Here is an 11,609-nt window from a genome sequence, read left to right as displayed (position 1 = left end):
TATATTGTACCACGCTAGTCTTTTACTTTTTTCATCTTTCTGTAAATATTTATTCAAGATCAGAGCCTTTGTCCGCCGGTCCAAAGGTTGCGCGCGCATTCATCATAATTGTCCTCGAGTTCCTTTATTTTCCCTTGGTTTTAGTTTTTTTCCCCGTATCTTCCAATTTTCCTCCTTCCGACAAAACCCTACACGCTAAATTGCAATTCGATGAGTGAGCGAGTTAGCCATATTAGTGACTTTGTGATCAGCCACAAAACGGGTTGGTTCGATTTGTGAGTTTGTGAGTATGTTGGGCTCCCTTTGTGTAGTCACCAGGACGACGCGAACTCGTCAACAACAACTTCCCCAAAATGGCGGACTTTCTTGAAAATATCGATGTTGGCCATTATAGGTCCCTGGATATGCCCAAAAACTTTGCTATAAAGTAAGGAATACTCTTTCCTAAATATTACTTTGTAAATGCAACTATTCTCAAACGAAAAATTCTCTTAACTCAAAGATCAAATATTTCCTTCAAAGTTTTTGTTGACATCAAAGTTTGTTAAAATAACTTTGAATATATTATTTTATTTTAGGGTTACTATTCGTAAAGTCAATTCTAGCTTTCTACCAAGCTTTCAGATTGGATCACAGCAAAGCATTAATGCTCAAGAAGGGGCAGAATTAGCTGGAGAGGCAGTGGAAATGCCCGAGATTGGTCAAAACAGGCCTAGTGGAAGTAAGTATACCACGATTATTTTGAATGAGGTTGAATATGATAATTATCGTAATATATCAAGATCGAGGCTGTGTTATATTATCTGCTGAAGCCATAGTCCAAGGCGATCGAGAAACAGTCTTGAACATAAATTTACGACAACCGCTGGTCTGGACTATATTTACGATTTTTGAATGAGGTTATGACCATGATAGCGTGAATTATCGAGATCGAGGCTGTGTTATCTAACAAAACCATAGTCCATAAAAACCATTTTTTACGACATCATTCAAATAAACAATTCAATAAATATTTTCAAAACTCATAGTTCACATAATATCAAAAATATTGTTGGACCATCAGATAGGCATTTAAATTAAGTTATATTAAATGATAGCTGAAGTCTTATGCTCAAGTTGATGGGTAGCCCCCCTCACAAATAACTTATTCTCCCCCCCCCCCCCCCCCCACCACTCCTTCCCTCCCCAACTAAATGTTACATGCCAATTTTAACTGAATCATTAAATATGCATAATTGTAATAACTTATAGATAAAAAGGACGAAGAAGAGGTCTTTACATTCCACTGGCAGCAGAAAGCTTTTTCAGAGGTAGGAGCATTGCTGGTTGCTATGGTTACCTTGATGTTTAATGTGATTGACTTCTTGTTACCACTTATTTAGGATATCAATAAATTCACATTTTGATTGGCTCTCTGGAAATGTAATGTATGATCTGTGATGGTTTTTGATGATACATACTGTACCCCTGTATTCTTTGATTTCAGTGTCAAATATTTAGAAATACCAGCGAAAAGAATGCACAACATGAACAATACTTGCAAACACTTTAGATTCTCTGGCCTTCACTGGAATCTTAGCAAAAAAGAGAAAAAACACCCTATGATTCTTGATAATAAATTGATGCTAATTTTTTCCTTTATTTTATAGCGTGAAAAGGAGCTCTATGAAAATGCCTCTGACTTGTATAGTGGTGGACTTGAGAGATATTACATTGAAGAAGTCAAAAGACTAAGGTATGTAATACTAAAAGTGACAATTAGAGACACTGTATATTTAGGAAATAGAATTACAGTGTAGGGTGCTTCATTGTAAAGAACTTACTAATCTGCCTTTCTTTTCAGGCAAAGAGGAGACCGCCCAAACAAACGGTTGTTCTCTTATGTGGACCATGATACATTTGTTAATCTTGATGAGGTAGGTGGATAAATATGATTTGAAATTTCCGGTTAATATCTAAGCTTTTTTAACAGTTAGTGTTGTTTATTTTTTTTGAGCAGGAAACACGGACGTTAACTACATCTCCCAATGAAAAGCCATCATTTCTTGTTGAGAAGATGATGAGTGTGAGAAGGAGAAATGTTGGTTCAGGAAAACTAGACAGAAGGCAAGTGGTTGTATTTGTCCATCCATCTGTCTGTCTGTCCATCCATCCATCTACCCGTCCGTCCATCGTTTCTTCCATCCATTCTTCATTCACTCCTCCACCTTCTATCCTTCCTTTATTCATTAGCTTAAATTCTTCTTTAATTAACAATTAACTCATGACAAATATACACACATGTGTACTATTGTACAGACTCAAGAAATTTAAGATCATTAATTGATTTTCCAACAGGAATCGTCCTGGAGGATTCACACATCACATCAACCCAGTCACCACATATACTTCTGAGCTGACAAAGAATGCTGCACATGCTCTGAGTACACACTACAGAACTATGTACATCATGGCAGATTTGGCTCCAGATATTAAGTAAGTGGTGGTAGCTAATTAAAAATATTATTCAGCATTGCTGAAGGCAAAGTGTATATCAGGGAATATTTACCAAGCTGCATGAGTCTTTGAGCGGCAAGGTCAATATCACCTGAGGTGAATAATTGTTTTAGTATAATATTAGGTTTGAATATCAGAGAAAAAATGAAATTCAGGATTAAAAAAAAAACGTTTTATTACCGCTTTCGCTCTGGCAAGCTTTGGAAGACTTCATTATCATCTCTACAGCAAAAGAGCCATTGTGATTAAGAAATGACAAGTCTCTAGTACTGCTCAAGTTCTATTGGGAAGTTGACAAATTAATGAAGAATTTTAAACATGTGGTCATAGTCACAGTGCAATAATGTTAAATATAATACTCTATTTTTATCACCAGGAATAGCTGCTTGACAGATGAATATGTAGTTTGTTCGATAAAGGTAAATACTGGATGTACTCTTGAATCTACATGATAGTTCTTATAAAATATTCAATTGTGTGCACATATCTATCAACCTGGATCCAGCCAAGACAGCAATAAAACAACAAAGTTATCAACCCATGGGTCCTGGATTGGTCTATTAATGAATAACTAACATATAAATGGGGCTAACTCTGTGTAAATGTTAGCCTGTGGGGTGGTCATCAAAAAGTAGTATTTTCATATGTAGCTGCATACCAATTTAACTTTTTTTCTGTTCTGTTTTTGCTCATCATAAATAATTGCAGATGGATATCAATGGACAGATTTTTATCAAGCCTGATTTTAATCAAGGAGAACAACCGTATCGCATTGAAACACTACATGAATCTAGGGGTAAAAAAGGCAATAATTAATATCAAATTTATTTATTTGATTATATATTAAGTATATAATCATATGGTTATTTTTTTAAACAAAATACAGGACAGATTTGTTCTATTCTTTTATATAATTATAGTGTATGATAAATATTTAAATTTTGGCAAACATCAGAAAGAAGAAATCATTTGGCCTACACTTAATTTTTTGACACGAGGGACAGACAATTAGATCCTTGAGGGGGAGGGGGGTGGTTGAGCAATTTAGAATATGTTCATAGCTTTCAAACCTTTTTCTTTAGATGTCTATGAATATACACTGGAACACTGTTCACCAACCATGTCTGAGTAAGTAATGCCACTGTCACCAGGTGCTGCAGAGAGGGAGGGGTAGGTGGAGAATTGTAGTAAACAAACTGACACACTTTATTGAACCCTGAAACAAAACTAACTTGTCTTTAAACACAGAGAGCAGAAAGAACATGAAATAAAGAGTTTTAATGAGGTGAGATTTTACATGTATTCATAAAACCATTTACATTGACATTTGCTTCAGTGAGGAGGGGGGGGGGGGGGTATGCTTTTGTAACACTGTATCATCTTTTCTCTCATCAGCTCTACAACAGACATGCATTATTCCTGGCTTCTCAAGTTGGAACCGATTTTGATTATGTTGTAAGCATATGTTCAATTATTATAAAATCAATGTTTATAAAGAGTGCATTAGTCAGAAAGTCAGAACCAAACATTTGGACCATCTCCCATATATTTGATAAAATTTTAAATTGGCTAATCTACGAAAGAAGCTAACAAAAAATCTATTGTTTAGTTCAACCATCACATGGCAGGGATAACAGCTCAGGAGCCACAGACCAGGGGGGGGGGGGGGGGGGGGGGAGGGGGGTTGCTAATATTGGAAAGAATGGAAAATATAAGAGAATGGTTAAGCAAAGAAGAGAATTTCAATTTTATCATAAACTCAAACAAATCAATAGTAGTAGCTAAATATATACATGACTGATAAACAAGAAGTCAAATGTTGTATATTAGTTAATTGAATTATTCTATAGTTTTATGGGAAGCAATCCAATAATAGCAGCAAGCCAATAAAACACATTGTTGTTATCGTTGTAAGAGACAAGTATTGGAAAAGGACAAAGTTTGTGGGCTGTAACCCCTGCCCCACCCCCTCAGTGGCCCTCAGTGGCCCTCAGTGGCCCTCATGCAGCTTATGAAGCATGCCATGAGAATTTATTTCCACTATTTTTTTTCTATGATAGCCAGAGGCACGAAATTTTATGATGGCTTATGTGATGAAAAATCTTTTGTTAGATTCAAGCAAAATGGCAGCACAGGCCCCTGATTGAGCGTGCAATGCATGTTTTTTATAATTTATTTTCACCTGTTTTCCATCAACAGCCAGAAGCTGGGATCCTAAAACTGGATATTTTTGGTGAAATAGGTGAGTAATAATTTGCAATCTTGAATCACTGTAACACTATTATTTTATTGCTTTTTATGTAATTTTTTCATTCCTTTCCCATCAGTTTCTGCCAAGGGATTCGAATATGATGGATTGTACATACATTTTTTCCTGGAATTGCCACCAAGTAAGATTTGTAAGATTTTCTCCTGTCTCCTGTCATTTTAGGCAAAGCCTGGATAGCGCTATCCAACAGATAACAATACAATACAATACAATAACTTTATTTATACTTGAATTACAAGATAGCAAGTACATGCTAATATCTCCAAGTTATCTAGAGGATAAATGTACTGGATAACAGAATTGACTTATAATAAATCCACTGGATATGGATTTATCTGGCAGATAGTGCTATCCAGGCTTCATACAACTGGGCCCTGATGATTAGGCTACCAATGGGGGGTGGGGCTCCTTTTCTGATACCTTAGAGATTTCCTTCTTTGATTCATGTGACATGTGTTTTTAGAGTGGATGTCAGATGGAGATCCTTATCTCTCAGGAGTCACTCAGACTTGTTTCACAAAGCAAATTGGACCAGTGAGTATGATTGATTTCTCAATTCGGAAATTCCATTTCATTTATGGAACGAGGGCCAAATGTTTGTTAGCCTCTATCTATTCAGTGCTACCCACGTAAGAAGAAAGTAGGCAAATCTGTCTGTTCATTTATCTGTCTGTCTGTTCACCTGACGGTTGGCTAGTTGGTTAGCCAGTCAAAAAGGGTGGGAAAAAAGGGTGAATATTGCGTTCCAAGCCTGTCAAAGGATCATCATTTCACTTTACCATCATTTGATTGGTCAAACGATTCTCGCCAGCAACAGTACATTGAGTGTACAACATGTTTTAAAACACCTAAATGCTTTTCTTTGGTCTACAGAATGATGTTGCTCACTTTAGCTTCCCCTTTGACTTCTCACTGATCTACCAGGAGCAGGAAAACTCAGGTACTTCACCACAGGGACCCCAGCTCAGAAGAGCAAGTCAAGAGCACACAATATGATATAGAACTAGAATTTCAGCTCATGCTGTAGAATTTAATGTAGATGTAAAATTTAGGGGAAATAACATTAAATTTAAAAAATCAGAAATTTAAACTCAAAACTGCAGTTCCTACTGTAGCTAGAGTTAATTTCTTTGTTTTTGGTATCTGGTGAAAAAAGGATTGTCTGTAGCACTATAAGGTCACTCTACGTACCTTCATGTAAATGGCCTCTTAATCATGACCACATTCTGTCTCAGATGATTTTATCCACTGGCCATTTTTGTTTGTGGAGGTCTTGTCACTAGACAGCTGGGAGAGACATCGCACTGAAGGCTATGGATATATAGCTATCCCCAATCAGCCTGGTGAGTTGAATGTGACTTGCTATTAAAAAATAAATGAACAATTGAAAGAATGGGAAATCGAAAAATAAAACAAACAATCAAAATTATGTAAGGGAATATATTTTTCAAATAGAATAGATAATAATAATAATTAAAAGTGGAAAGTTATAGAGTGGGAACACTTAATCTGTGAAACAGTACAAAATCTAATCTAATCTCTATCTAAAAAATACGAAATAATATTACAATGTTTTAAACTTGATTGAGAAAGCTAAATATTTATTGCAGGGAGTCATGAGATCACCATCAACACCTGGCGTCCTTTAGGTAATGGCACCATGCCAGAACTAAAGCGATTCTTCATTGGGGGGTCCCCAGAGCTTGAAGATCCAACATATCCACAGCAACCTGTTGCCACTGAGGTATGTTTCATGTGGAACCTTATTTACTGGAGTATGAGTTGAAGGAATATACTGTGGGTGATGTAGTGCCGAGAGTGCTTGCCAGTCTCACCAATGACCTGACCATACTTTGTGTTGTATGTGATCGAGTTAAGATGCTAGAGTTGCATGTTGGTTTTCTCCTGTTCTTTGAGGATTTTTCTGCTGGTTCTCCAGTTTTCTTTTTTTTGCAAAAATCAGTTTTTTAAATTCCAATTAGATTTCAGTGGATAATGAAACCCTTTGCAGAAAGCCAATTTGAATCCCACTGCGTATGAGGATTGTTTTTTTGTCCTGCTGAAAGTGATGTCATTTTAATTCTTTAGGAGAAAGTTCTCAGCAAGTTCTACTTTCAGACGGCAACATCTGGGAGTGTCACAGTTCGACTTAACATTGTCCAACAATGCCAGTAAGTTATTCCTGTCTTTATGATCTTTCTTTAATTCTTTAAAAGTGAAAAAAAAGGTAATATGGAAATCATATGGGTAAAAGTAACTATTATTTGTGCCCCAAACCATCTGTTGACTGACTGTTGGTCAGCTGTTGTTGTCACAAACAGGCGATGAATGGTCAACAATAGCCTCCTCCGCAGGCATCTCTGTAACGTTTTCTAGTTTCTCTAGCTATTAATGAGCCGAAGCCTGGGAACGAAAAAACGAAAAACCAGACAAAGGGGCCAGCACTCTTGGTTTTCGCTGGAAAAGGAAGCCCGCTCGCTAGAGAGATATAGTATGTGAGAGTTTATAGAGTTGCCTGCAGAGGAGGCTAGGTCAACAAATGGATGACAGTCGTTAGGCAAATCTTTAAACAAATAAATAAAAATATTACCGTGGTATGTACCTTGTGTGAGGGGGTTGATCTCAATAAGGAGGGGTGAACATATTATTAATATATCATTGCATTTAATATAATTATGAGGGAGGTGATGATATAACATTGAATTTCAATTTTTAGAGAATTTATGGAATCAAAAAAAGCCAAGAAGAAAACACGGTCAATCTTAGATCGACTTGGGTAAGTTAAGTAAAGATAGAAGTTAAGCCTAAAACACTGATCTCAGAATAACATTTTTAGTAAAACTCTAATACTCCTCAATTATTATCTGTTAATAGCAGATATCGGAGTTGTACTTTAATGCCTACAAACAATTGTTTTAAGTCAAAGGCATTTGGGTCAATACAATGAAATGTATAGAAAGTGACCCAAATGTAACAATTGTCTGAAAGCAATAGAGTGTAATTCCGATATCTGCTATTGAAATCCTTTGATTCTCAACTTCGTTCTATAATAATATTATCATCATGGTTTTATTTGATTTTTTCCCCCTTCTTGTTTTGATATTTGTAGAGGTTTAAGTGCTCTTGACTCTCTAGGACAAGTAATGGGTATGTTTCTTTTTTACAAAAATCAAGTCATATATTAGGATTTTTTATCGTAGAGCCATCTTGGATAACAGAACATTGAATAGATGCCTTGCATGTGATGTCAGGGCAGCTCAATTTTGAGGACAAAACAAAAGAATTTCAATCATGAGAACTATAGAAACCTTTTATATTTTCTCCAAATTGAGCTGCATTTCGACGGACTGCAAGAGGTCTATAGGTTATCTTTCCAATCAAGGATAAATTTTCATTTCATATAAAGAAAGTGCTACATAATATTGCTGTCATCCAACATTGTAAACTGCATGTTGCCGGAATTTAACTCTGCTTATTAACCAAAGTTAAATCTATCAACATGGCTGCCATCACATGATAATGTAAAACCTTTTTTGTAACATTTTTGCTGGAGAGGAATGAAGTGTCGACTAAGAAGTATTAAATATTATTTTCCAGATGCCTTTCAGAGAGCTAGAAAGAGGATGGTAGCAGCAAGGGAAGGATTACCGATGGTCAAATAAAATAGCTGAGTCAACGTGTATATGTTTAAATCGATGCTTCATGAAAAGAGAAGGAGAAAAAGGATAAATAAGATGAAAGAAAGAGAGAAAATGAAAGAATTAAAGAAATTTTTGTCTTTCTTTTTTTCTATTCTTTCTTTCTTTTTCTTAAAGATTTCTTATTTATTAAAAGCAAATGTATTAAAATGTAATTAACTGTAAATAATGCATATTATGTAAGGATACTTTGGTTCATTCATAGATATTTATAATATTAGGATGTTTTGTAATAATTTTGTGAGCCATTTTTAATATATCTACTAAATGACAGTTGGTTTCGTTTTACGTGGGTGGTGGGGGGATTGGAGTTTATTTAGTGCCGTTTTCGCATGACTGTGAAAAGCGTGACGTGACGTGCCGTGACCGTGATACTTTCTAGAATTTTAATTGGCTGATGACGCGCAATTGGCCTAAAAGTGCCGTGATCTTGGAGTGACCGTGTCCGGACCGTGTTTAAGCCGTTTTCTGGGTATTTGATTGGATGGAAAGTAAATTCTCTTGCAATGTGATTGGTCTGGCGTATCCCTTTCCGTGTCATGGCCGTTTTCGTGCCGTGAAATTTTCATAGTCATACGAAAACTGCACTAGTAATTAGTGTTTCACGGATTAATTGTTTGCACTCTATGAGGATCAGTTAATCTTGAAAATGACATTAGTGTAGATGCAGCAAAAACCAACCATACCTGTCATCTTTCTCCCATCTCTTGTTTCCATTCAGCGGTTTTATTTGCAGAAAGACACGTCATCGACTTTCGAATTCACGCTTTGTCCCAGTACCTCTCAAGGTGTATTTATTTGTGCACGACCACAAATGCTATGAACAGCTGTTTGATTCGACACGCGAAAGTCACGAGTTTTTTCTACCTTTAAATAAAGTTAAACACTAGCTTAAAAACACCTTGCATCTTTTTAACAGGTTGATAAATATCACGTTGCTGAAGGAGGCATGGAACGGGGGTCAAATCCGGTCTTTGCCCATGGTGAACGTGGGGAATAAAACTACCGATTATTGGTCGTTTCTCACCATGACACAGGGAGACCAACAGACTAGTTTTTGAAACTACAAAAACAAAATCAGTGGCGGACGGCCTTCGAGGAAGAATCGGTGTTTGGAACAAGAAGACTTGAGTTTAGGCGAGTTCGCCACCATAAAAATTCCCCACTACTTCTAAACTTATAACAGAGTTTCATTGGCTTGTTGGCTCCCCAATATGGCGAAAATTCGAATAAGTACCGTCAAGGAACCGCGGGCAAGGAAGAGTTTCAAGACGGAGTAGCAAAAAAAAAAAAAACCGAAAAGGAGACTTTGCTAGCAGTGACAGGTTTCCTAAAATTATGCATTTCATTTTTTAAGCGGTATCAGCACATGTTTCGTCACGGTACCCAAATGACAACATCCAATCACAGCGGTCGAAATCACCGCTCATCCAATCGCATTCATAGGATTCACCAACAAGTCAATCCTCGTCTAACCGTTAGCTATACTCATTAACTCTGCGCATGTCACATGTTCGTCTAATGCTTGCATTGTAGAAGTGAAAACTGGCGGGCCTCAACAAAAACGCGAGGTGAAAAAAATAATGCAGCCCAGTCGTAAAATGCCTTGGTCTTTTCTTTGGGATTTGAATGACGTTTTCATAGATTAATGGCTCGTACCCAGACTCACCTGCTAAGTTAGCAGGTGAGTCTGATCATAGTTAATATGATCTGATTGGTCTGATTGTCCTTTTGAGTGTCGTGATCTTCGTTAAATTCCGGCTACTCCACATTCCTCACGCTTCCGAAGGACGCGTTCTGTCGATGTAATATATTCAAGAGAAATAAGCTTAATTTGGTGTCCTTTTGAGTGTTGTGATCTTTGTAAAATTCCGGCTACTCCGCACTCCTTCACACGCTTCAGAAGGACGGGTTATGTCGATGTAATATATATAAGAGAAAACAAGCTTACGTTGATGTCCTTTTGGGTGTTGTGAAATTCACACGCTTCAGAGGACGCCTAGTTCGATGGGGTATGCAAGAGAAATAAGCTTAATTTGGTGTCCTTTTGAGTGTTGTGAAATTCACACGCTTCAGAAGGACGCCTTTTTCGATGTGGTATGCACGAGAAAATAAGCTTACTTTGGTGTTCTTTTGAGTGTTGTGATCTTTGTAAAACTCCGGCTACTCCGCACTTCTTCACACGCTTCAGAAGGACGCGTTATGTCGATGTAATATATCTAAGAGAAATAAGCTTACTTTGGTGTTCTTTTGAGTGTTGTGATCTTTGTAAATCTCCTGCCACTCCGCACTTCTTCACACGCTTCAGAAGGACGCGTTCTGTTGAGTGTAACATATCTAAGAGATAACGAGCTTACTTCGTCGGTGTCCTTTTGAGTGTTGTGATCTTTGTAAAACTCGCACTCCGTCACACGCTTCTGTGGGAGACCTTCTGTGATCGATGTAATTTCTAAAGTAAGATTACTTTGGTGTCCTATCTACGGCCTTAGGAGTTGATAAGGAGCGAGTCAAAAGGTCTTTAACTCTGTTGAGTGTAACATATTATCTAAGAGATAACGAGCTTACTTCGTCGGTGTCCTTTTGAGTGTTGTGATCTTTGTAAAACTCGCACTCCGTCACACGCTTCTGTGGGAGACCTTCTGTGATCGATGTAATTTCCAAAGTAAGATTACTTTGGTGTCCTATCTACGGCCTTAGGAGTTGATAAGGAGCGAGTCAAAAGGTCTTTAACAAGTCAGTATTTTTCTCTCATGGAGTAACCCTGTAGTATAATCATAGATAGGTTTAATAGCAGTGCATAATCTTTCAATCTGCGTAGTCAACTACACTTTTTTACCCCCAAAAGTCTAATCGTAGTACCCAGTCCCGCGAGGGGTAGGGAAAGTGTGATGAATGGCGTGACAAGTAGCTTGGCGTTGATTCTTTTGAAGCTCGTAAAACCATGCCTTCTCTTTGACAAAAACTAACCAAATGGCACCATTGATGCATGTCATTGCAGGCTCACCGTTTGTCTTGCTTCGATGCAAAGGCACGGCTAACTTTCAAGATGGCGCAGGGAACTGTGAAGGGGTCTTTTGACTACAATGCATTTCGGCCCGTCAGCGATAATTTAGAATTTGATGCTTTCTAACTGTACAATTATCCAG

General features: G+C 37.3%; 1 protein-coding gene and 1 long non-coding RNA gene across 4 annotated transcripts; one reads left to right on the top strand and one right to left on the bottom strand.

Moving 5' to 3' along the window:
* The first annotated feature begins 280 nt into the window (after nt 1-280).
* LOC116292652 (tectonic-like complex member MKS1) lies at nt 281-8,719 on the top strand. Its single transcript, XM_089033110.1, has 22 exons — nt 281-427; nt 579-721; nt 1,252-1,310; nt 1,650-1,735; nt 1,844-1,916; nt 2,000-2,106; nt 2,338-2,475; nt 2,873-2,915; nt 3,205-3,292; nt 3,579-3,624; nt 3,745-3,781; nt 3,892-3,951; nt 4,696-4,738; nt 4,824-4,886; nt 5,229-5,299; nt 5,639-5,705; nt 6,001-6,108; nt 6,376-6,509; nt 6,854-6,936; nt 7,482-7,541; nt 7,875-7,912; nt 8,363-8,719. Exons 1-22 carry the CDS (start codon nt 354-356, stop codon nt 8,425-8,427), a joined length of 1,686 nt encoding a protein of 561 aa, XP_088889236.1. The 5' UTR covers nt 281-353; the 3' UTR covers nt 8,428-8,719.
* Nucleotides 5,665-11,265, bottom strand: LOC116292653 (uncharacterized). Of its 3 annotated transcripts, none has more exons than XR_016120272.1 (4): nt 10,585-11,265; nt 9,150-10,260; nt 5,957-6,127; nt 5,665-5,786 (listed from the first exon to the last, which is right to left on the bottom strand). It is a non-coding gene; the product is annotated as an uncharacterized LOC116292653 (long non-coding RNA). The 3 variants fall into 3 exon arrangements; XR_016120273.1 differs by having other exon boundaries at nt 9,150-9,330; XR_016120274.1 differs by having other exon boundaries at nt 10,702-11,265.
* Between the last annotated feature and the right edge of the window lie 344 nt (nt 11,266-11,609).

Source organism: Actinia tenebrosa, unplaced genomic scaffold (genome assembly GCF_029948245.1).
Source record: "Actinia tenebrosa isolate PJP-AT-01 unplaced genomic scaffold, QUT_ActTen_1.0 PGA_scaffold1__47_contigs__length_23844297, whole genome shotgun sequence".
Taxonomy (NCBI): Eukaryota; Metazoa; Cnidaria; class Anthozoa; order Actiniaria; family Actiniidae; genus Actinia; species Actinia tenebrosa.
The sequence above is the reverse complement of the archived record's forward strand: the minus strand, read 5'-3'. Positions and strand labels throughout refer to the sequence as shown.

Coding starts and splice junctions, on each gene's coding strand:
- LOC116292652 (XM_089033110.1), top strand. CDS start 354: ATGGCGGACTTTCTTGAAAATATCGATGTTGGCCATTATAGGTCCCTG. Junction 1,736..1,843: donor GAAGAAGTCAAAAGACTAAG/GTATGTAATACT, acceptor CTTTCTTTTCAG/GCAAAGAGGAGACCGCCCAA. Junction 4,739..4,823: donor GGATATTTTTGGTGAAATAG/GTGAGTAATAAT, acceptor CTTTCCCATCAG/TTTCTGCCAAGGGATTCGAA.